Here is a 26,626-nt window from a genome sequence, read left to right on the forward strand (position 1 = left end):
CTTTAAAAATATAGTACATATACAGGTCCATGTAGTTAGCATGCAAGTCCCAGTAATGTTGCGAATGAACAGTAGCATTTTGTCAGCTAGGATTTAAAGCAGATTGACATCTCTTCATATCGTCAAAGCAAAACAAAAATTTGGCTCATTTGAGAGAAATACATCACTATTCAATATGAGCAGGCATGTGAAAAAGATCTGAATTCAAGCTATGATGTGTTGGTTGGGTTTTACAGAAATACATTAAACAAATGAATTAACGCACCATGTTCTTTACTTTTATGGTTTATTTCACCGTGTACTTACTCAACAGAACAGCAATTATCTTTAGACATTCTAGTGATCACAGAGTTCATTTTGGTGTACTTTCAAACGATATTTAAAAACGAAAAAAAAAAAAAACCCACGTCTTGTAATTCACATATGCACATTCACCAAGCTAGCCTGAAGGGTTTATATATATAAAAAAAAAAAAAAAATGCAGAAAAAAAATACATACATACATATTACACACACACACACTATATATATATATGGGGCTACATTAACTGAATGATCATTTAAAATATAGAAGAAAAAAAGGCATTAATAAAATGCATATATTTTGTGTGTATATATATATATATATATATATATATATATATATATATATATATATATACACACACACACACGGCTACATTAACTGAATGATCATTTAAAATATAGAAGACAAAAGGCATTAATAACATGCTGACTGGATCCACTGGGGGGAAAGAAAAGTCTCAAAGTTAAAGAAAATCCACAGCAGTCCACATGTGAAGACCTTTCTCGAAAGGTGTCCATCATTAGGAGACAATCTTAGGGGAAGACGCTTCATTAACTTGCCCTTCTTTAATCCTGTTCATGGAGACTTACATTACAGAACTCAACACAGCTGATCTACTGTAGCACGTCATGAACACTGATTATCCAGATGAAGCAGTGTTACATCAGTATTGAAACAGCTCTACAGTGTGATTTCCAGGATCAGGGTTAGAGAGAGCTGCTCTACACTGTGGCCTCGATCTCTGGCGGCTCGTCGCCCTCTAGCAGGCTGTACGAGGCATGGCTCTGGAAGGGCCTCTGCAGCGGGTGACACAGCAGCTTAGCCATGCAGTTATGCAGCTCGATGGCTGGGCCACACAGCGACACTTCAAAACGGTAGCACATCCCTTTAGAGTCCAACTTTGAAAAGGATTCATACGTGTCCTGCAGAGAGGAGACGTGGTCGGAAAATCGTAAGGGAAGCTACTCTTACAGGATGCATTAAAAACAAACAAAGCAACACGAGACACACAAGGCACACAAACACACAGGGAAAATGGAGCTCCATTCGAATGCAAAATGCCCTTACAGTAAAAGTAAAATTATATCAGTTTTGTATCTCTCATTTTGAAATGTTATATACACTGATCAGCCATAACAATAAAACCACTGACAGGTGAGGTAAATAATGTTGATTATCTCATTACAATGGCACTTGTCCAGGGGTGGGATATATTAGGCAGCAAGAGAACAGTCAGCCAGTTCTTGAAGTTGAAGTGCTGGAAGCAGGAACCAGAAGGTCAAGGACGTAGTCGCTCATCTGGCATGCCATCAAAACAACCATGACGACCAAAACATCAAACAGAACTGAAAATGTGACAGAGGACCAAACTCCACGACAAACTGTTTACAACAGGACAATCAATCAACAAAGGAATACATTTTGTTCCCTGAGGGAAGATCTACGCAAAACATCGATCAGAACTGACTTCACATGATAAACAAGAGAGGAGACAATTCTAGTCAGAAGAAAAATTTATTACGGTCGATCTAATTACTAATTTGTTCACGAGAAACTGACAATACAATGACCAAGTGTTGTGCAGAAGGTCCAATTCTTTCAAATAAAACAATCTGAACTGAAATCCATTGAGAACTGATGGAGGAGACACGATTTAACTGAAAATAAATAAAGTTGTAAACAAATCATTTACAACAAGAAAAAAAAAAAAAATCAACAAACAAATGACCAAGTTTTGTTCCCCGAGGGAAGATCGACCCAAAACATTGATCAGAACTGAAATCGGGTGAGAACTGTGAGAGGAGATACAATTCTAGTGAAGTCTGAAAACTCGTTTAGTTGACCTAATTAGCAGCTTGTTAGCAAAAATTTGACAATACAATGACCAAGAGGACTACGTTCACACTGCAAGGCTTAATGCTCAATTCCGATTTTTTTGTGAAATCCGATTTTTTTGTGAGGTCGTTCACATTAACAAATATATGCGACTTGTATGTGATCCTCAGTATGAACGAAAAGCGACCTAAAAGTGTTCCGCATGCGCATTGCAGGATACGACGACGTCACACACAGTGAGCACGGCCAGCGTTTATGGAAGTAACCTAAAGTTTCCTGTGTATGACAGTAGCCAGCATGGAGTACCTGGCGATGATGCAGTTGTTGTTGCGACGGAGCCAGAACATGCACAATAGCCTGATGTTAAGGAGGAGGTTGAGAAGGAAGAGGGCAAGGGTTTTGGCTCAGGCGTTCTGCGGGGTAGTGACTGCAACCTCCGTTCAAAGGAACATCAAAGCCATGTTGTTGTAACTTTTTTTTGAGAGACCCGCCGCCTACTTCAGCGCAGAATAGTGACGTTTGTGGCTTGTTGATGACGTGCAAGTCGGATGAATGCGACCTGGCGGTTCAGACTGAAGTCGCATATGAAAAGATCGGATAGGAATCGGAATTAGGACCACATATCCAAACGGCCTGGGTCGGATTTGAAAAAAATCGGATCTGTGTCGTTCATATTGTCAATAAAAGATCGGATACAGGTCACATATGGGCGAAAAAATCGGATTTGAGTCACTTCAGCCTGCAGTGTGAACGTAGTGGTGTTGTACAGAAGGTCTAGTTCTTTCAAACAAAACAATTAGAACTGAAATCCATTGAGAACTGAGGGAGGTGGTACAATTACACTGAAAAAAACAAAAAGTTGTAAATAAATTGTTTACAACAGGAAAATCAACAAACAAATGACCAAGCTTTGTTCCTCAAGGGAAGATCTACCAAGTTTTATGTGGAATGATGAGTTCTTGGGGCGGCACGGTGGTGTAGTGGTTAGCGCTGTCGCCTCACAGCAAGAAGGTCCTGGGTTCGAGCCCCGGGGCCGGCGAGGGCCTTTCTGTGTGGAGTTTGCATGTTCTCCCCGTGTCCGCGTGGGTTTCCTCCGGGTGCTCCGGTTTCCCCCACAGTCCAAAGACATGCAGGTTAGGTTAACTGGTGACTCTAAAATTGACCATAGGTGTGAATGTGAGTGTGAATGGTTGTCTGTGTCTATGTGTCAGCCCTGTGATGACCTGGCGACTTGTTCAGGGTGTACCCCGCCTTTCGCCCATAGTCAGCTGGGATAGGCTCCAGCTTGCCTGCGACCCTGTAGAAGGATAAAGCGGCTAGAGATAATGAGATGAGATGATGAGTTCTTTCAAACAAAACAAATCAGAATGGAAATCCGTGGAGAACTGACGGAGGAGATACGATTTAACTGAATTGTGGACGACGGACGCTACGCCATGGCAATAGCTCATCGTCCTCATGGCCAGATGAGCTGAAAATGGGCAAGTGTAAGGATCTGAGTGACTTTGACAAAGGCCAAAAATTGTGATGGCTAGATGACTGGGTCTCAGCGTCTCCAAAATTGTGCAGTGTTCCCGGTGTGCAGTGGTTAGTACCTACCAAAAGTGGTCCAAGGAAGGACAACCAGTGAACTGGCAACAGGGTCATGGGCGTCCAAGGCTCACTGATTCGCATGAGGCACAAAGGCTAGTGCATATGGTCCAATCCCACAGAAGAGCTACTGTAGCACAAACTGGTGAAAAAGTTAATGCTGACACATCGTTCTGTTTTATCCAGCATGAACTTTTTCCATCGAGAACTGACTGTTCTCTTGCTGCCTAATATATCCCACCCCTTGACAGGTGCCATTGTAATGAGATAATCAACGTTATTCATTCACTTCACCGGTCAGTGGTTTTAATGTTATGGCTGGTCAGTATACACACACACAATATAAAAAGGAATAAAACAGCTCCAGAGTGTGCAGTCATAGGAAAATAATAACAGATGACATGATGTGATGCAGCCTGACACAAAGTCTGAAACTGACTGCATTTAAATAACAGCACATCCTGAAGTGCTTAAGCCTTCTAATACATCAGTGTTTATTTGTTAAAGAATGACGTATGCTTTTTGACCTTGGGTAATTTCGCCCCAAATCACCAGATTTAGAAAAATGCTCGCCACTGACCGTCTCAGATTTGCTTCATGTTTTCTGGGAATACTGTCAGTGTGCCCAATAAATAGTGTACAAAATTTTAGGCTTGTACCTTCATTAGTTTCTGAGATATAGGGGCTTAAAAAAAGGGGCGTGGCCCAATTTCACTGTTGAAACGCGTGCTACAGAAAACGGACCTAACTTCCGTAAGTCATTACTTTTACACTATTCATGCAAGATACATGAAATTTTCAAGGATTGTTCTTCAATGCCAGACGCCTTTAAATTATAGAAAGTTCACAGTTCAATATTTGCCAAGTTATGGCTTGATGAAAATCATAAAAAAAAAAAAAAATGTCTTCTATTGTGCTTTGGAGCAACTTTGATGCCCCATATCTCCACATTAAAAACACACCAGATCTTTCAAATTTTCTTATTTATTACTCATGTTATAGTACTCTTTAGGCAACTAGGTACGTGTTCAAAAGAAATCAAACTTTGATTTATTAGGCTTAAAAAAAAAAACAACAAAAAAAAAACATTTTGCGCCTATAATTAAAATGCATATTGCAAATGTATGACAAGGTCTACCATAAAAACAATTATACCACTGGAAAGAGCTTGTTCTGATTAGCAAATGCACCAAATATGAAGTTGGTACCCTAAACCAAACTATAAATATTAAGGTATCAAGTACGGCATGTTTTACGATAGACGGAAATGCTGTTTTAAGGCATATAATCTACTTGGATGCATCCAGAGATGCATAAAAACTGAAAAACTTCAAAATTCATGAGGATTTTTATCACTGTCCCTTAGAAGCACATATTCACTTCTCATGGTAAATCACCCTGTGATGGTATTGGAGGCACTGTAAAGCGGTCAGCAGCTTGAGCTAGCTTACAGGTAGTCACGAGTGATCACATACTAACCTCATCTGATCTGTTTTTGTGGGCAGAAAAACATATCAAGAACATCCATTTCATCTGGGTTGGTACAGGGGAAGTTATGGAGAGTGGAAAAGCATTGGAGACAAGATTTTCAAGGTCAGCTACTATTCCTGGAACAAGAGACAACCACTCATTCGTTCCAATCATGTCCAACCAGCTGCAGGTCAGCAGGGTGTCAGGTGGTCCTAGCTTCATTGTGGATATGAGTGGGAATCGGCCACAAGTCATGCATAAAACCCCTGTTAAATCAGCAGTCTCTCGGGCAGATACAATTCCTGGTAAATATGTTGTATGTTTGTATGACAGACAGTGGTGGATAGGCAACATTTGTGCATTATCAGAGGAGGAACAAGATGTACAAGTAACATGCATCCTCATGGTCCCTCTCATACCCCTTTTCCACCAAACAGGGATCCTAGCAGTAATTGAAAAAAATAGAGGAATGTAAGAAACTATCACTGGGCGGCACGATGGTGTAGGCTAGTGGTTAGCGCTGTCGCCTCACAGCAAGAAGGTCCGGGTTCGAGCCCCGTGGCCGGCGAGGGCCTTTCTGTGCAGAGTTTGCATGTTCTCCCCGTGTCCGCGTGGGTTTCCTCCGGGTGCTCCGGTTTCCCCCACAGTCCAAAGACATGCAGGTTAGGTTAACTGGTGACTCTAAATTGAGCGTAGGTGTGAATGTGAGTGTGAATGGTTGTCTGTGTCTCTGTGTCAGCCCTGTGATGACCTGGCGACTTGTCCAGGGTGTACCCCGCCTTTCGCCCGTAGTCAGCTGGGATAGGCTCCAGCTTGCCTGCGACCCTGTAGAACAGGATAAAGCGGCTACAGATAATGAGATGAGATGAGAAACTATCAGCAGAGGTCAAGGGGGCTGCCTGAAGCTGTTGAGATTTTAACATTTAAAGATGCTATAGAACACATTTTTTCATAGATTTAAAATAGAAAAGCAACAGAATTTAACCATAATGTGTATCTATTTGATGCCATATTTTGTAATCAATGACATAAGTGGCAAAAAAAAAAAATTATAAAAATTAGACGAACATGCAGCTTTGAAGAATATACTTGCCTAAATATTCCACTGATTGTTATAACAATAGTATCCATAGTTCATCTCATTTGTTTATTTTTTTTGTTTCAAGTTAATGTCAAAACTAGTCTAATATAAGCCACATTCATTTTTGAAAAATTATGAATATGAGCAGAAATCAATGATTCAGTAATATTAGATATATACATATGTACATCAAATACTGGAGATATTTGATTTAAACCTCTCTTTTTGAAAGGTTTCACTGCAAAGGAATTTAATGCTCTTTTCTGGGGTGCATTCTGTCTTTCCTCCAGTTTTCTCTGCTTTTGTTTCTCTGATCTTTCCTCCTGCTTTTCTGATGTTCCTGCAGTGCTCTGAATTAAGTTCAACGCATTAGAAACAAAAGCACGAACGGAGTTAAAACATGTTTTCTAGCAAATGGGCGCAGCCATATTGTTTTCTTGTTCTATCGCGTACAGTCTCGCGGTCAGTGTTGCCAGATACTCCTGATGTTTTCCAGCCCAAAATATGTTCAAAACCCACCAAAATGCACTTGAAACCCCCCAACTGGGTGGAGAACCGCACAATCTGGCAACACTGCTCGCGGTATTTACATCAATTTAACTTCCGAGTGTTCCCGAATGTCAACAAGAACAAACGAAGCCGACGAAAACGTCGCTAAACAAGCAAACCAAATCAGAACGTATTCTGCTGGTCATTTTACATAAACATATTTTTAATGGATATACAAGAGATTTAAAAAAAACAACAACACACCTTTCGCTAGAAAATAGCGGAACTCTGCTAAATAGCGGACGTCTGGGATCCCTGACCAAATCAGTTCCAGGGCTGGTTTGGGGCCAGTGCTGGTGCTGGTTCACAACTCGTTCAACTTGCGAGCCAGCTGAGAACCAGCTTGCTTTTCCATAGCTCGCGGTGCTAAGAGAAGACACGTCATTACGTCGCTGTATACGTCAGTTACGTCGCTGTATACGTCAGTTATGTCACTGTATACATCAGTTATGTCGCTACGTTTGCATAAACCTTGGCGCGAATATCGAAGCAAAAACAATGCGGAAGAAGCAGCAGCAACAAGAACACCAATAATAATAATGGATGACTTCGCGTTTGTACAGCTGCTGCTTCTCGTCGCTTAAAAATGGCGATCTTTCGCGGTCTTGTTATTGTTATCGGTCTTAACAACTCCGTCCCCCCGCTGACGTAAGCGGTTCTTTCCTCTGGCCCAGCAGAGGGTTGGTGCGGTTTTTCTTTGTCAGTGGAAACAGAAAACCCGGTTCCAAACTAAGCACTGGCCCCGAACCAGCCCTGGAACTGCTTTGGTGGAAAAGGGGCATCAGACTTGCAGCTGGCCCAGGAGAGAGGATAACTGCTGGGTCCCTCTGGTGCATGTCATGAAAATCACAGATGCCCCACTTACATCAACTGACAGTCAGTATAAACTTCCATCTGATGTGGAAAAGCAAACCAATACACTGTTTAAGCCCTTCAAACAAAGTATTTTTAAGGTTGTTATTTTTCCTACACTGTAGGTTTGTAATTGTATTATAATATGCCTTAAAACAGAATTTCCGTCTATCGTAAAACATGCCGTACTTGATACCTTAATATTTACAGTTTGGTTTAGGGTCCCAACTTCATATTTGGTGCATTTGCTAATCAGAACAAGCTCTTTCCAGTGGTATAATTGTTTTTATGGTAAACCTTGTCATACATTTGCAATATGCATTTGAATTATAGGTGCAAAGTGGTTTTTTTAATTTTTAAAGTCTAATAAATCAAAGTTTGATTTCTTTTGAACACACACCTAGTTGCCTAAAGAGTACTATAACATGAGTAATAAATAAGAAAAGTTGAAAGATCTGGTGTGCTTTAAAGTAGAGATATGGGGCATCAAAGTTGCTCCAAAGCACGATAGAAGACATTTTTTAATGATCTTCATCAACAATATTTCCAGAAAGTATGAAGCAAATCTGAGATGGTCAGTGGCGAGGCATCTGGTGATTTCACATTGACTGACCCCCTTTTAATGTGCAAAACATTTAATGTTCTGAACGAGAAGAGCTAGTTATTACTTACAATATGTTATAGTAGCTTTAAACAGTCTATCACCAACAGTCTTATCCTCTCTTGAAGTTTATACAATTTAAAAAAAAAAAAAAATTATATATGCGCAGTTTGTCATGTTACAGAGAAACTACAAAGCCCTTCACGTCAAAGACTTTCCTGTGGTGGAAAAACTAATGTTACAACTTTACCTCGGACTGTTACAAAGTGCTGACATTGGAGACTCCTTCCAAAAACGTGAAGGAAAAAAAAAATCTTCATATCATCAAGTACATGTTTTCAAATTATTTATTAGTAGGTTTAAATATTTTAATTATGTGGAGTGTCTGCCATACAAGCCCCTGTAGACAGCGCGAATGTCCAAGCTGGGCAGTCACTGGAATTTCGGAGCACTGTGGTAGAAAGTGTGGTAGCACTGTGTGTCGGAGCACTTTTTGAATAACTAGAATTATTCCTCCACTGTTTGAAGGAATTTTTTATTGCAGATTTATTTATACATTGCTTACTTCGAATTATACCTACAGACAAAGTACGTCATGGCAAAAAACATCTTTTCTGGGTGTTTTCCCCCCATTAGTTTTTCCCTTGAATGTGTAGGATTGTTGTCTTGTCACAAGACACACTTGTGTTTCATTTAGAACGGGACATTATGGAATTCAGTGTTTGTAGGTAAAATAAACATCATATTTTCATCTTTTCCATTTAAAAATGATGGGAATACACATTTTTGCCCTTACATGCAACAAGACCGGGTACTGTATTATAACTACTGTATTTTGTTATACACAGACAGAAAAGAAGGAAAAAAAAATTACCCTCCAGCTGTTGTCATCCATTTGCTCGTCAGCGCCGTTATGAAGATAAATGACATCAAAGAAAAAGTACGGAGAGCGTAGCATTTTCTGTAAGATAGCATTTCAAGATTTCATTTAAGAAGCAAATTAAGTGGACAAAAGGCACATGTTAGTTCTGGAGGCTTTAAATATGGCACAAGACTTGTGTTCACTTACACTGACAGCATCTGAGGGGTTAAACTGCAGCTGGCCCGCGTGCCGACTGTAAATAAGGAGCGTACGAACCACAAAGGGTGGTGGGATCGTCTGAACATTGTCCATCAGTGGAAGCTCAATCTTCTGGAGACTATAAACAAGTAGAGGTTTTATAGCATGTAATTATAATCTTAATGTAGTGTATACACACTTTCCCCAGACGGGGGAATTTCTCTATTCTTCCTACTCTATTCTTTCCACACTTCTCATACTGTATGTTGCAACATTGGAATAGCCAGCAACCAACTGCCTTCTCGAAAATAAATAATGGTCATTCAGTTCAATTAGACCCTTACTGTGTGTACACGTACAGTGGGGCAAAAACATATTTAGTTAGTCACCAATTGTGCAAGTTCTCCCACTTAAAAAGATAAGAGAGGCCTGTAATTTTCATCATGGGTATACCTCAACTATGAGAGACAAAATGAGAAAAAAGAATCCAGAAAATCACATTGTCTGATTTTTAAAGAATTTATTTGCAAATTATGGTGGAAAATAAGTATTTGGTCAATAACAAAAGTTCATCTCAATACTTTCTTTGTTATATACCCTTTGTTGGGAATGACAGAGGTCAAACGTTTTCTGTAAGTCTTCACAAGGTTTTCACACACTGTTGCTGGTATTTTGGCCCATTCCTCCATGCAGATCTCCTCTAGAGCAGTGATGTTTTGGGGCTGTCGCTGGGCAACACGGACTTTCAACTCCCTCCAAAGATTTTCTATGGGGTTGAGATCTGGAGACTGGCTAGGCCACTCCAGGACCTTGAAATGCTTCTTACGAAGCCACTCCTTCGTTGCCCGGGCGGTGTGTTTGGGATCATTGTCATGCTGAAAGACCCAGCCACGTTTCATCTTCAATGCCCTTGCTGATGGAAGGAGGTTTTCACTCAAAATCTCACGATACATGGCCCCATTCATTCTTTCCTTTACACGGATCAGTCGTCCTGGTCCCTTTGCAGAAAAACAGCCCCAAAGCATGATGTTTCCACCCCCATGCTTCACAGTAGGTATGGTGTTCTTTGGATGCAACTCAGCATTCTTTCTCCTCCAAACACAAGTTGAGTTTTTACCAAAAAGTTCTATTTTGCTTTCATCTGACCATATGACATTCTCCCAATCCTCTTCTGGATCATCCAAATGCTCTCTAGCAAACTTCAGATGGGCCTGGACATGTACTGGCTTAAGCAGGGGGACACGTCTGGCACTGCAGGATTTGAGTCCCTGGCGGCGTAGTGTGTTACTGATGGTAGCCTTTGTTACTTTGGTCCCAGCTCTCTGCAGGTCATTCACTAGGTCCCCCCGTGTGGTTCTGGGATTTTTGCTCACCGTTCTTGTGATCACTTTGACCCTACGGGGTGAGATCTTGCATGGAGCCCCAGATCGAGGGAGATTATTAGTGGTCTTGTATATCTTCCATTTTCTAATAATTGCTCCCACAGTTAATTTCTTCACACCAAGCTGCTTACCTATTGCAGATTCAGTCTTCCCAGCCTGGTGCAGGTCTACAATTTTGTTTCTGGTGTCCTTTGACAGCTCTTTGGTCTTGGCCATAGTGGAGTTTGGAGTGTGACTGTTTGAGGTTGTGGACAGGTGTCTTTTATACTGATAACGAGTTCAAACAGGTGCCATTAATACAGGTAACGAGTGGAGGACAGAGGAGCCTCTTAAAGAAGTTGTTACAGGTCTGTGAGAGCCAGAAATCTTGCTTGTTTGTAGGTGACCAAATACTTATTTTACTGAGGAATTTACCAATTAATTCATTAAAAATCCTACAATGTGATTTCCTGGATTCTTTCCCCCCATTCTGTCTCTCATAGTTGAAGTGTACCTATGATGAAAATTACAGGCCTCTCTCATCTTTTTAAGTGGGAGAACTTGCACAATTGGTGGCTGACTAAATACTTTTTTGGCCCACTGTAGCTTTTATGGCATAAAATGTGTACAGGAAACTACAGTTGAGGCAAAAGTTTACACACACCATGACTAAAGACCTTCAGACACTGTTTTTCACAACTCCATACCATACCTTTCCTGTGTTAAGTCAATCCTTTTACTTTGTTGTCTTGAAGCCATTTTGTTCTAACTTTGGATCACTGTCGTGCTGGAAGACCCAGTTGCAAACCAAGTTTAAAGAAGATACGCAGAACCTTCATTTTTAAATACATTTCTGAGTGGATAGTCTCTCCATCCTTGGCTCTTGTATGTTGCATAAATGGGAATAAAAAAAATATATATATATTTTTGAGAGTTAAAATCGACTGCAAAGTTGGCATTCGAGCTGCCCCGCTGAACCAGCCAGCCCTGAGTGCGTGACGTCACAGCGGTAACCGGTTTTAAGGCCAAGGCCTTTGACAGCTATAGGCCAAAGTCATATCAATAAAAATTTATGGTGAAAGTAAGGGTACGCTGACACTTGCACGATTCCGTGGCACACATTGGCACGACTCGAGTCGTGCCAGTGCGCAAACTAGTCGTAAACTGGCGTGAAGTGTGCGTAAACCCGTCGTGACTGCGTGCCATGTTGGGACGAGAATTTTGAAATGTTCAAAATTTTGGTCACGACAAAATTTCGCGACCGGGTCGTGAACTATGCGCAAACTGTTCGTGATCTCGTCGTGAACTCGTCGGGACGATGCGGGAGGATGCGTGCCAGTGCGTGGAAGTGCACGCCATGCCACGACTGTCACGAACAGTTCATGAACAGCTCACGTCGAGTTCACGACATGTTCACGAATTGGTGCGCGTCGCAGCGTGGCCGTGCCTTCCCACTGACACGGTCACGCATTGATGGCACAAGCAGTTCACGACTAGTTTACGCACTTCATGAACAGTTTGCGCATGGCACGAGCAGTTCACGACGAGTTCACGAGCAGTTCACGACTACTGCGCGACAGTGGCGCTCGCGTCGGTGCGGGGGTATATATAGGGCTTCCCGGACACTTCGCCATTCGCAATTTTTTTTCTTGCTTTTTTCTTTAATGTCTTATTTTCTATTCCTTCATGACTTTTTTTGGGAGGGGGGGGGTTCGTTTCTTTTATTTCAAAAATGGAACAACTGTGGATGCAGCTCATGAAGCTACTACCATTCTTTCTTGCCAAGGGACAGCACCAGCAGGGGACATGTAGTAATGTGACAGGTAGTCTCGCTGATCCTTTGCATCCTTCTGGGTATGATGGCCGGTTAGAGGCAGCAGCCCCTGCAGGTGTCGGTCAGTCCTCCATCCACCAGGGATCAGATCATGTGTGTCCGGATCTTCGCGGTCCACTTCTGAAATTGCGTGTGGGTATCTGATGAGGATGAGGTTGTGCATGACACAGGCGTGCCCAAGTCGGCACGACACCGTCCGAATTGCGCAAACTCGTCGTGCCAATGCGGGAAGTGCGTAAACTATGCGCAAACTATGCGTGAACTCGTCGTGCCAGTTCGTGAATGTGGACGGGCACGCATTCGTGAACTCGTCGTGAACTATGCGTGAACTAGTCGTGAACAGTGCGGGAGCCTCCCAGTTCGTGCCCCAAAATGGCACGACTTGCCACGACAAAATCGTGGCCAAAAGTCGTGCAAGTGTCAGCCTAGGGTAAGAAATCCCGTTACAGACTTGCTCAACTAAGACTGATTTGACTTCTTTGATTGTGGGTTGACTCTCATTAAAACAGGACAGGTGTTATAACTTATGCAACATACATGTACATGCATGCATTTTCACTGATAAAACGTAAAAGGCAAATTAAATAAGTCACATTCTGAAGCAAATTAAATAATCTTATACCGGTAACTTAAACATACAATACAAGTTACATGTATTAATCTAAATGCAGGTAAACAAAGAGTGTTGTTGTTTTATATCCAAATGAGAGTCCGAGCTTACCCGTCTGTGTTCTCGCTTCTTGAAGGCCGACCTTGCGGCCGATTGTTTTTGAAACAATCTGACTTTCAGTTGTTCGTTCAGTTCTCCGTTCACTCACTTCTTCCACGTAAGGGCAAGATATTGCTGCTGAGGCGAGCATATCCAGCGGAGAAATCAGACAGCTGGTCCACTCATTCTCCATACCGAGGACTCCGCCATTACTGCTCGGCTCAGGCAATTACTAAAACCCGGAATGGGACGGGACGTCACCGGCTTTAGCAACAACCACAGGGAGGTCACTGCCCAAGCAATAATATGTCCTGTCCCAGGTTTTAGCAACAACCCTTGGCTCACACTCCGGGAGAACTGGTGCAAGTGAACTTACTTTCCTTTTCTTGTAGTTTTCTTTTCCTTTCATTGTTGGTACTGCACCCTCTTTCAATACGGGCCTATAGCCAACGTTCCTCAACAGATCAGAGGTCTCGTACGAGTCTTCAGTAAAATGTGCAGAGCAGAGGAGGGACCACTTCATAGGCACCCAATGTGCCCGTGAATTTCTCACAAAACGCGTCCAAATCTTTGCAGTTTGAACATTCTTGGACCATGAATGCAACGTAACTCCACCTTGTCATGTTGCTGCACCGGCCAGCAACACATTTATGTGGCATGGCGATAAATTAGCTCAAAATGGAAGATCAGGGTTGCAGTCAGCTCTGTGTTTTAGTATAGCGGAAATGGCGATGAGACCGATAGACTTCCTGCAGTGACGTCACAGATGTCAAGGTCATTCACTCACTCACTCAGACCGCTACCTATATGAATCATTTTAAATCATAAAAATTACTATATTAGATTTATTCTTAATGCTTAAAACTATTTCTGTGCCATTCTTGAGGTCTCAAGGCATTTATAAACAAAAAGTGAGGCCATGGTTCTGCATATCTCCTTTAAACTTTTCTGGCTGATATCTTTGACATTTTCCTTCAGTATTTTTAGTTAATCCTCCTTAGTCATGATACCATCCAATCCTTTTTCCAGTAAAACTCCCTCACGGCACGATGCTGCCATCCCCATGCTTCACAATTGGGATGGTGCTCTTTGGATTTAAAACCTCATCCACCATACATAATACAGATAATTATGGCCAAACAGTTCCATTTTTATTTCATCTGACCAGGGAATACTCACCCAGAGGCTGGTGAACATTTTTTTTTTTAAATAATACTGGTCTTGGAGTTCTTCTTTGTGTGTAAGCCATTCAGGCTATGGCAATGTAGGACTCTCTTAATGGTGGATGTATATAATTTGGTACCTGATGCCACCAGCTCCTTCACCAGTTTCTATTATGGTCTTGGGGTTCAGCTGGAGCTTTTGGACCAAACTTTGTTCATCCATGGGAGTTAATTTGTACTTTTTTCCTGTAGTGTCTGTGTGGTCCCAAGACTTTGAGCTCACCTGGCCATAAGGCCAATAAGCTATTGCCATGGCGTAGTGTCCGTCGTCCACAATTCAGTTAAATTGTATCTCCTCCGTCAATTCTCCATGGATTTCCGTTCCGATTATTTTGTTTGAAAAAACTCATCACTCTGCACAAAACTCGTTTGTTGTTTTGTCAAATTTTTTGCTAACGAGTTAGTACTTAGGCCAAATTAATGAATTTTCCAGGCCTCTCACTAGAATTGCATCCCCTCTCACATTTCTTATCGGATTCCAGTTCTGATCGATGTTTTGGGTAGATCTTCCCTTGAGGAACAAAACTCGGTCATTTGTTTGTTGATTTGCCTGTCGGAAACAATTTGTTTCCAACTTTGTTTATTTTCTGTTTAATTGTATCTCCTCCCTCAGTTCTCAATGGATTTCAGTTCTGATTGTTTTGTTCGAAAGAACTAGGCCTTCTGTACAACACTTGATCATTGTATTGTCAATTTTTTTGCTAACGAGTTGCTAATTAGGCCAACTTAACGAGTTTTCAGACTTTTCAGTAGAATTGCATCTCCTCTCGCAGTTCTCACCCGATTTCAGTTCAGATCGATGTTTTGGGTCGATCTTCCTTCAGGGAAGAAAACTTGGTTGTTTGTTTGTTGATTTTCTTGCTGTAAACAAGACTACGTTCAGACTGCACCCTGAAACGACCCATATCCGATTTTTTTGCCCATATGCGACCTGTATCCGATTTGTTATTGACAATCTGAACGACACAGATCTGATTTTTTCACATGCGACCCAGGCCGCTTGGATATGTGGTCCTAAATCCGATGCATATCCGATATTTTCACATGCGACTGCAGTCTGACCGGACAGGTCGCATTCATGTGACCTACACGTCATCAACAAGAGACAAACGTCACTATTCTGCGTTGGCTAATCCCGCCTCTTTGGTGGAAAACAACAACATTTGTACAGTTTTCAGAATTTAAATAGACTTTTATAGAATTGATCAAGCTAATGGTGGATTTGGTAGGGACCTGGATGTTGATCTGTTAGCCTGATTAAATAAAACAGTTTCTATAACTGATTTATAACTTGCCTCATCTTGCCTCATCTCCATAGCAAACTGCACTGGTGTTTCTGCACCTTGAGCCAGCGCTGAGAGAAGTTGCAGAATTCAGCTGGCTATAAACAAACAATCTAAATAAATATTTATAAAAATGTAGAAAAAGTTTATTAATATGACGAAATAAATATGTGCAAATTATTAAGCCTGAATTAAGAGTTTGGTAATACAGCGGCCGTATCCCAAATGACTGCCTACTGAAGCTCGAGTGCACTATATAGAGTTTAAAAATCCATTACTTCCTAGTAACATGTAGTGCACTTATATAGAAATTAGAGAGACATTTAGGAGTCAACCCTCGTTACCAGGCTACACGTTTTCATTTCAGTTCAGAAACAAAAACACACACGAGACCTCACACTTTAACCAGATAATTAAACAAACAAACAAAAAAAAGAAATCATTAAACATGAAGAGTGCGCTTTTTTTTGTTGCTTACGTATTACGTAGATGTGCTTATTACGTGTCAATTTGCGCATGCGGGACACTTTTGGGTCGTTTTCCGTTCATATTGGAGATCGCATACAAGTCTCATATAATTGGTAATGTGAACGGCCTAACAAAAAAATCGGATTTCACAACAAATCGGATATGGGTCGTTTCAGGTTGCAGTCTGAACGTAGTGCAATTTGTTTACAACTTTATTTTTGGTTAAATTGTGTCTACTCCCTCAGTTCTTAATGGATTTCAGTTCGGATTGTTTTATTTGAAAGCACTAGAGCTTCTGCACAAAAGTTGTCACTGTATTGTCAATTTTTTTGCTAACAAATTAGGTCAACTTAACACATTTTCTTCTGACTAGAATTGTATCTCCTCTCTCATTTATCATGTGAATTCGGTTCTGATCGATATTTTGCATAGATCTTTCCTCGGGGAACAAAATGTAGTCCTTTGTTGATTTTCCTGTTGTAAACAGTTATACCCTGTCCACACTAGGGATTGTGTACGGATACGATACTACTTTCGTACCGCAACACCTGTCCACACTACCAACTATACCGGTACTGTAGCGGTATAACTGTATCGGTAGGATACCCACAAATGTATGGGTTTCGTACCAGTACAGTATCGGTACTGTAGCGCTTCGCTGTAGTGTGGACAGATGAAGCGGTTCTGTAGAGATACAAATATAATGCGCATGCGCAATGAACCATTCCTACTTCTTCCGGGTTATTCATACAATACAATACGCCCGTGCTTTCCAGCTGTAAATAAAACGTCAAAATGACTCAAAACGACCGTGGAGCTACATGGAGCAAAGACGAAGTTATGTGTTTGTTGGAGCTTTGGGGAGACGAGCGATGCCAGGAACAGTTGAGGGGTACACATCGAAATATCGACGTGTACAGACAACTGTCGTGTGATCGCCGCTGCTTCATGGGCGAAGATGCGGCCAGTCGCACTCCGGAGCAGTGCTGACAGACTGTACATTGACAACAAAAAGCACACACACATTGTTTCATCCACCATATTCTCGGAAGGAAGTTACTCGGTAACCACGGAAACATTTCACGCACGCGCATTTCGACTACCGTGAAAGAAAACTGCAAACATTTCTCGCTAGTGTGGACAGATGCACTAAACTGTACCGGTATACTTTGTATCGATACAGTTATACCACTATCGTACCGGTATATATGTGAACACAGCTTTAGTCGTGCAGGTCGGTCCTCTCTTGTGTTGTCACATTTCAGTTCTGTTTGATGTTTTGGTCGTCATGGTTGTTTTGATGGCAGGCCAGATGAGCGACTACGTCCTTGACGTTTTGGTTATATTTGCATACAACTGTTTGTACAGATGCTCAGGGTACCTTCAATTGCTTGCAAATTGGAGATTAAATATCTTTGGCCTGGGTGAATGTAAACTTTTGGCCTCAGCTGTGTCACAAGATTGCAACAAAACACTTACATGATGTTGAGAAGATCCTCCAGGTCTAGATTAAAATGTTAAGAAGTAATTTTTACAGTAATCACGTAATACCATCTTTGTAATATAGCAGTTCTTCCAGTAATTGATTATTATGGATGTGAAAAGGATACTGAAAGATTCGCAGACGTTTGTTTCAAGATCATACAAACAGCTACACAGCTCCCGTGGGTCAGAGGTGAAACCTGATAACTAGGTACAAGAAAGAAAGAAGTCAAGAACAACTAATTTCCTGATTAGGATTTACAACAACTGCCACTTTTTGGCGTAATCACACAATAATCACAAATTCTGATGTGCAGAAGTTCATAGCTACAGGAAATAGTTCTGGAACGACTATTTGTGATTAACTTATGGATATAGTTGGATTTAAAAAAAGTATGCGTTTTTCTGAAATAAATAAGTTCTAAATAAAACTACTTTTTGCACTGGCAAATTACTGTAATAGAAAATGAGTCTTATGTGCATCAAGAACTTTCCAATCAGTCCTGTTTAATCCACTTTAATCTACACTACCGTTCAAAAGTTTGGGGTCACTCCGAAATGTCCTTATTTTTGAAAGAAAAGCACTGTTCTTTTCAATGAAGATCACTTTAAACTAATCAGAAATCCACTCTATACATTGCTAATGTGGTAAATGACTATTCTAGCTGCAAATGTCTGGTTTTTGGTGCAATATCTCCATAGGTGTATAGAGGCCCATTTCCAGCAACTCTCACTCCAGTGTTCTAATGGTACAATGTGTTTGCTCATTGCCTCAGAAGGCTAATGGATGATTAGAAAACCCTTGTACAATCATGTTAGCACAGCTGAAAACAGTTGAGCTCTTTAGAGAAGCTATAAAACTGACCTTCCTTTGAGCAGACTGCTACATCCACACGACAATGGCAACGAGATGTTATTTAAAAATATATCGCGTCCAAATGGGCAACAATCAGTAAAATATCAGGTCCATATGGCAACACAACGCTTGCTGAAAACGATGCAATACACATGCCACACCTCTAGGGGCGCTGTAAGACGGTCCCTTCGGAGACACCAGAACAATAGAAGTAGTAAGGACGCATGCGCATAAACTATTATGCGCGAGACTTCATATTAGCCACAAAGTCAGGAAAATCTGTTCGTAAAATTACATTATAATGACCAAATACAATGAAAAGTATTTTTCCAGTCTCACCTGTGAAAGGTAATCCCATGTGATCTCGTTTGGACGGCAAACCTGTTGGTACAGTTAAACGCAGCTAATCTTTATTCTCCGCTTTGACCTATCCAATATGGTGGCGAGGATGGCGTATGATTCTACGCGGAAGGCGGCGTCTTTAATGGTCCGGAATAAATTGAATACTACAGGTTGATGGATTAATTTGTTGTTTCTCACCTGTGAAAGGTTATCCCATATGATCTCGTTTGGACGGTAAACCTGTTGGTACAGTTAAAGGCAGCACATGAATCTTTATTCTCCGCTTTGACCTATCCAATATGGCGGCGAGGATGACGTATGATTCTACGCGGAAGGTGGCGTCTTTAATGGTCCGGAATAAATTGAATGATACACTATTACACGTTGATGGATTAATTTGCTCCTCTACGCCCTTTTTGAGGAATGTATTGTCGGACTTAAACCAGCATCTGAAGAGGTGAGATCGCTCCTTTTTTTTCCCTATTTTTTGCTGGTGGGATTGACTCTGCCCTAAGGGCAGAGTCTCTCTCTCTCTCTCACTTTGCACCATTACACAATAAATATTCACAGTGAAAATATTTTGTAAGCGCGTTTCATGAACCAAGTTATAGGATTTGTTGACAACTCGCATCGCAATGAGATTGCGCATTGGCACTACTGGTGTTAAGAATCAGACCATTTTATAAATGATTATTTTGCTGTAGAGCTGCAGTGTTTGTACAATTGCATGTTTGTACAATTGCATATGAGAGAGAGAGAGAGAGAGAGAGAGAGAGAGAGAGAGAGAGAGAGAGAGGGGTAGGTGAGCCCATATATCGTCCTGTCCACATTGATTAGGTGTGAAATGTAAGCTATTATGCCGCCGCTGAATAGGCCTGCCCTATTACTGTCACTATTCTGCTTCTTGCCTTACTACTGTGAACTAACACTGAACATAACAATAATAATAATAATAATAATAATATCCAAGCTCGTGTTTCACTCTCACTAGTGCTCTGTAAGGCTTTTTCCTGGTGATATTCGTTACACTTCTACCCAGCGTGAAGCACTCACAGTCATGTGGTTGTGACGTCATCGTAAACAAATCCTTTCTACTCATCCAGACGACTTCACAACGGCAACGTTGCCAGATCTTTCCACTCTGGAACCCGTTCTCAAAAAGATTGCGTTTTGGGCACCCAAAACGCCGGTGCCGTGTGGACGCCAGGCCTAAACGATAAGCAATTGTATCGGAGTCACCTGAATCCGTTGCCGTGTGGACAGGGCCTTCTGGAGCATCGCATTTGTGGGGTCGATTAAATGCTCAAAATGGTCAGAAAAATGTCTTGACTATATTTTCTATTCATTTTACAACTTATGGTGGTAAATAAAAGTGTGACTTTTCATGGAAAACACAAAATTGTCTGGGTGACCCCAAACTTTTGAACGGTAGTGTATAAACACTTAGTACTTGATAGTTAAAGGGGAACAGAGGGCAATATATAGAGTAAATATAACAATAAAACACACATTAATGAACCTTATTCAAGACTTACAAAAGTTTTTTGTTCTAAGGTTGGAAAGTTATAGTGTTTTGAAAGTAGCTCGAGCAAACTATTTCCGCAGTTTGAACAGCCCGCCATGATATTAATTTTACCCAATCAGAATGCACGTTCATTTTCTCTGCGTAACACTCATGACGTATGTATGTGCCCAGTTGTGTTGGCTCATTGAGGTTGGGAATAGCACGTGCGAATCGGAAAGTAGGATGAATTGTAAGTGATCGGCTACACGATGCCACAGTGTGTTGCTTTCGGGTGTAATAACAGGACCGATGGAAAGCATAACGATCCTCCAGACGTGTCTTTTCACTCGTTTCCGCTGAAAAACACCAAGCGAGTTCGAGCTTTCTTCTCTTCTTTCGTCATCACCGGAGTCGAGAGTACCTCTCCTAGGTTCAAACTGGTACCCTTCTAAGCCATAGCCTGCTTGCAGTGTGTCTTGCGGGATCTCTTCGTATGATTCGACAGAGCTGTCGCTTTCACTTGATGCGCCCGACGCCATGATTACACGCTTATCTCCTAGTGCAGTGGGTAGGGCTGACGTCACGGTCTTTTAAAAATGGCGACTCTTGTGCCATTTAGCGTACCGACTATTATATTTACAATTACCAAGATATTTCGTTGTTTTCTAGTATATAAATTTGATAGAATACTTAAGAATACGTTACTTTGTCACATCAGCAACTGTATATATTATATTTGGTACCCCTTTAACTGACCACTGTGTGTATCAAACACAAGTCTTTCATTACATTTAAAGATGTGATGCTGTTAAGTTTTTAAATCTCACTCCAGAAAGCCCACTGTGTCAGCCAATTAGATTCAAGATTCTGAAGCTTATGGCCAGCTGATGATGATGTATTAACTGTAGAATGTTCCTACAGTATCAGCTCCTCATTTCCTACTCACCCACAAGGCATCATCGTTGACCACCACCAAGGCAAACTCGTGCCTCTTGTCAATTTTGTGCTTTGTTCTCACAAACATTTCAATCATCTTCTGGGAGATATTAAGGGCGTTCATCTTGGATCTGAAAACGAGAACTTGTTTCAAACAAAGATTTCTAGAAGACTGTAAACGTGGTTGAATTTAAAGTTGACTGAAGAATATTACCCATTGAAGGACTCCAGTTTTTGCAGGGACATTTCCTCTGACAAATCCAAACAGATGATCTATTTTGGAGGCGTAATACACACCATCACCACCACAATGACTTAATAATTAAGTGAAATTTAGATATTCATTTATCTCAATTTCTCGACTCACCACTTTTTCAGGGCAGTTGACTCTTGGTGCTCGTAGCTGGAGTTCTGAAGCTAGAGGAATCTGCGAAGCCAGTGAGGGCTGGCTTGGTTTGGGTCTTTCTTTGGCAGCAGTCATTGAAGCAGGCACTGCACTGGACATGACGCTTGCTGTGGTAGCGACTGCAGCAGCGATGGGGGCAGAAATAGTCGTCGTGATGGTGGACGTGGAACCCGGAGGACTGTCCGTGCTGGCCGCTTCTCCTTCTCCCTCCACTCGACTTCCCACGGTAGGTTGTGAAGGTGGAGGACTGTTCAGGCCACCGTTACTGCTCCGTCTGTCCTCCGCTCCCTCCGGATTGGAGCGTGTCCTCAGTCGCAGCTCTGCCATTCGCTCCTCTCCATCTGCTGGGCCTGGATCTGCGCTCTCCATCACACCTGCTCACTGGTCGGCGTGTACCAACAATCTGCAAATGAAATGTGCAAATTGCACATTAAAAATACCATCACAACAATTTATACTGCATTCAGAAGAATGTTTAATTCAAAGGCTAACCTTATCTTAAAATCTATCTCCAGGTTATACTGAAAATCAACTGTTCTAGCTTTTTGCGACTGCAGCTCCCAGTAAGCAGTTCCCGACTGCACAGCTGGTAATTACACCCTCCTGTACTTATCTTAAACCTGAAATGGTATACATTTCCTATCTTTTGTAGGCTATCAGTTCTGTATGATTAAATTGTTTGTCATCAATTTTTTAAATGGTAAATTGTGAGAAAAAAAAATCAACATTGCACATGCCTAGTTCTCGCCCCTTTTAGGAAATCATTTTCTGGGGCTTTTCCAGGATGTTTTATAGCTCTATTCAGTTCATTATTTGACAACAAATATTACTGAAACATCAGACGTAAAGTACATTCATGGCCAGGAGTCCAAGAGAGCAAAACTGCCTGACTCTGGCTCTCTCCTTTATCCATCACAGAGACACTGACCAATCATGGGTGTCTGTGAGCTCATGTATGTGGAAGAGGGCAGATAGTTCATTCCTCAGTCTGTTATACTATTGTGTGACACAACAGGAGCAGGCGGCACGGTGGTGTAGTGGTTAGCGCTGTCGCCTCACAGCAAGAAGGTCCGGGTTCGAGCCCCGTGGCCGGCGAGGGCCTTTCTGTGTGGAGTTTGCATGTTCTCCCCGTGTCCGCGTGGGTTTCCTCCGGGTGCTCCGGTTTCCCCCACAGTCCAAAGACATGCAGGTTAGGTTAACTGGTGATTCTAAATTGACCGTAGGTGTGAATGTGAGTGTGAATGGTTGTCTGTGTCTATGCGTCAGTCCTGTGATGACCTGGCGACTTGTCCAGGGTGTACCCTGCCTTTCACCCGTAGTCAGCTGGGATAGGCTCCAGCTCGCCTGCGACCCTGTAGAACAGGATAAAGCGGCTACAGATGATGAGAGATGAGATGAGAAAAAAAAAAGAGCATGCGCTGCTTGCCATCATATGAGATCAGAGATCTAACTGGTGGGTTGGAATTGGCCAAAATTAAATTAGAGAGATGATCTGGGAAAAATATAAGTAAATCAAATGGGCTGATGCTGTTACAGCCCAGCGGCTGGCTAAGTTTAGTTTAAATCCACCACCAGATTATAAGCTACAAGAAGGTTTTTTAAGGATTCTGTGAAAATAACTGAATAATTTGACATTGTCAGGTCTGATAGTAAAAAAAGGATCAGACCCCAGTCTGATGCCCCTTATAAAATAAAACAATTATTGTGTTAACTGTTCCAGCAAATAAAGGTTTAGCCAGAAGTCTTGTACAAATAGACAGTACCATAATAAATGAACAAGTCTATAGGCATTTATTACAAAAATAAAAGTGCAATTTATGTTGATGCTTTACTGAAATGCTATAAGTAAACTACAATCCACTCGAGGGCGTGCTTTACATTGAGTTTATCACCGATCATGGGCACATTTTCAACCAGAGGAGTGTCTCTTAAATTAAAAAGTAGTCTCATTATCCAGTTGACAAACAAGACAAGACTCTAATCCAAATAACACCTCACTAACCTTCCATACAAAAGCAGAGTCAGGTTGCACTCCAAATCCCCTGCACTCCCTTCGTTCACTCACTACATAGGGTTAGTTTCTGCATCACATAAAGTGCACTACATGTACAATATATAGCCGTTTGACATACAACCCATATTTACTAGCTAGCTAGCTGTGTAGCATTCAAATGACAAGCTTTTTATCCGACAGCAACAGCATGGAAAAATACTAGCTAGCGTGCAACAAGAACAGTTTACTAGCAGAACCGTATTCTGAAGGAAATAATTTACGTACCTTACCAAAATATGACAAAAGATAGCGACAGGTACGTGAAATAAATTTCTTCAACACTTCCTGATGCGGTTCTACTTCGTTGACAGACTCAGAGGGAGAGACGATTGTTAAGGTCGCCACCCCCACCTAGTGGTCAAACTCTCGCGTTACATCAAATTAGCGATTTTTCTTTTCTTTTCTTTTCTTTTCCAGGGGGTGTATTTCTTACAAAAATGCTCAATTACAGCTCCTCTGTTTTCTTATCTGCCTGTTAAAAGAAATAAAGCATGACAGCTTATCTACAAATTTACATTTATGGACATGTACATGAACTGACTGCTGATGAGGCGCGTAATGCTGAGTTGGCTATAAGCTATGTACGACAAGATTGAGTGGAAAAACTGTTTTATTCGATCCACGTTCACTGGATTTTGAGAAAAAGAGCTTTTTTTTATTTTTGCAAATTCGATAAATAAAAACTTCATGGGGCGGCACGGTGGTGTAGTGGTTAGCACTGTCGCCTCACAGCAAGAAGGTCCTGGGTTCGAGCCCCGGGGCCGGCGAGGGCCTTTCTGTGTGGAGTTTGCATGTTCTCCCCGTGTCCGCGTGGGTTTCCTCCGGGTGCTCCGGTTTCCCCACAGTCCAAAGACATGCAGGTTAGGTTAACTGGTGACTCTAAATTGAGCGTAGGTGTGAATGTGAGTGTGAATGGTTGTCTGTGTCTATGTGTCAGCCCTGTGATGACCTGGCGACTTGTCCAGGGTGCACCCCGCCTTTCACCCGTAGTCAGCTGGGATAGGCTCCAGCTCGCCTGCGACCCTGTAGAACAGGATAAAGCGGCTAGAGATAATGAGATGAGATGAGAAAAACTTCATACAAAACGTCCGACAAAACAATTTCCGCTTAGAATGTAAACAAACCAGTGAAATGACAGGAGCAATTCGTGAAAATTGAAATAATAATAATAATAATTCTTGAAAAATACAAAAGATACGTTCTTACTATCAAATATTTTTATTCCATATTTTGTTGCTTTTTTGTATTTTGTTTTCAAGTAGAGCTTTTATTTCGTCCTCGGTTGGTTCAGCAGCACACTCCACCATTTTGTTTTTCTCTCCTCACAATATATGAGCTGATAGCCTAGTAGTAGCTTAGCCAATCAGAGCATGCCATTGCGCATATCCAGTGAATATGGATAGAATAATAGGGTGTTCACACGGCACATATTTGCATCGATGCTGCACCGATGTATTTTGTTGCGATATATCTTACACCGGTGTAAATTTTGCGCATTCACACGTCACAACCCTGCTTACTAGAGAGAAGCGTGTTAGCACTGGTGCAGCCCCACTTGCGGTCACACAGCAGTTTCTGCGACCGTGCAATAGTAGCAAAAACTTTATTACTATCATTTCCTTTGATAGTAATAAAGTTTTGATATCATTTCCTTTTATTACTATCATTTCCTATCATTATTACTATCTTTTGCGATAGTAATAATGCGGAAATTAAATATGCGCATGCGTGAAAATGTACTTCCTTTTCCCGGTTGTCATGGCATCACCAAGCGCCGGGAAAACAACGTGGATGAAGACACCAGTGTTGCCAGATATTGCTGATGTTTTCCATCCCAAAATATGTTCAAATCCGCCAAAATGCACTTAAAACCGCCCAATCTGGCAACACTGGAAGACACGCAGTTCTGTTGTTGTTGATATTCGCCATTTTGGAAGCGCAAAATACCAGGATGCAAATTATGCAATGCCTGTATGTAATCAACTCTCCTCACGCGTAGCGAGTCTACCCCTGTAGCGTTCAGACGTCCCATTTTATATCGGTGCTGCCCCGCAAACTAGCATTTACTCCGGAGTAAATTTCTTAAACCACCTCCCGTGCAGGGTTAGATTTGCACCGGTTTAAGCAGCTTTCAGGGGCTACACCGCTATAACTTTGTACCGTGTGAACGCTCTACCAGGGCAGCCCCGGTGCTACACCGGAGTAAAAGTTGCCGTGTGAACACCCCTTAATATTTGTTATATAAGTTTGTGTGTTTATGAAATTTTAGGAGATCAAACAACACATTTCTGTAATAAACTAAAATGCTGATCAATAATAGGGTTTGGCAGAAAATGTTTACAAGCAAACAAACAAACCCAAGAACAATGGTGTCTATGAATGTATAACAAAAAGGTACAATTTATGTTAACGCTTTTCTGGAATTTTATGAAATATTTTTTGTATATTATTTTTTATTTTAGACATACTTTTTATCTGGGGAAAAATAATATAAAAATTTGAATGTTATTTTTTTCTCTCTCAATGAATCATCAACAAATCAATTTCAAAACAATGCCAACTGTGAAGAAAAGGTCTTTTTGGAACAGAGCCATTGTTGACATATTATTGTTATGAGAATGATCTGAGAAGCAAATTTTACCCACAGCAACATGTACCAACAATAACTGCAGGTCATGTGTCCTTGGTCGAATCTTAAATAACATACAGATTCCAGAAAGTACTGCACCAAAGACTGGTGTGTGATCTTTCAGAACTATAGGGATATTATATTAAAGTGTTTAAAAACTACAGGAAAAACTACATATACACAATATCTGATCC

At 41.4% G+C, this 26,626-nt stretch overlaps 1 protein-coding gene across 2 annotated transcripts; it reads right to left on the reverse strand.

The window, feature by feature from the left end:
* Window positions 1-274: 274 nt before the first annotated feature.
* babam1 (BRISC and BRCA1 A complex member 1) lies at window positions 275-24,118 on the reverse strand. Of its 2 annotated transcripts, none has more exons than XM_060941625.1 (9): window positions 24,029-24,118; window positions 21,712-22,153; window positions 21,559-21,617; window positions 21,355-21,475; window positions 17,835-17,913; window positions 17,704-17,728; window positions 9,356-9,485; window positions 9,161-9,247; window positions 275-1,230 (listed from the first exon to the last, which is right to left on the reverse strand). In XM_060941625.1, exons 2-9 carry the CDS (start codon window positions 22,117-22,119, stop codon window positions 1,030-1,032), a joined length of 1,110 nt encoding a protein of 369 aa, XP_060797608.1. In that variant the 5' UTR covers window positions 22,120-22,153; window positions 24,029-24,118; the 3' UTR covers window positions 275-1,029. The 2 variants fall into 2 exon arrangements, with proteins under 2 accessions (XP_060797608.1, XP_060797607.1); XM_060941624.1 differs by having other exon boundaries at window positions 24,034-24,114.
* Between the last annotated feature and the right edge of the window lie 2,508 nt (window positions 24,119-26,626).

Source organism: Neoarius graeffei, chromosome 15, assembly GCF_027579695.1.
Source record: "Neoarius graeffei isolate fNeoGra1 chromosome 15, fNeoGra1.pri, whole genome shotgun sequence".
In the NCBI taxonomy this organism is placed as follows: domain Eukaryota; kingdom Metazoa; phylum Chordata; class Actinopteri; order Siluriformes; family Ariidae; genus Neoarius; species Neoarius graeffei.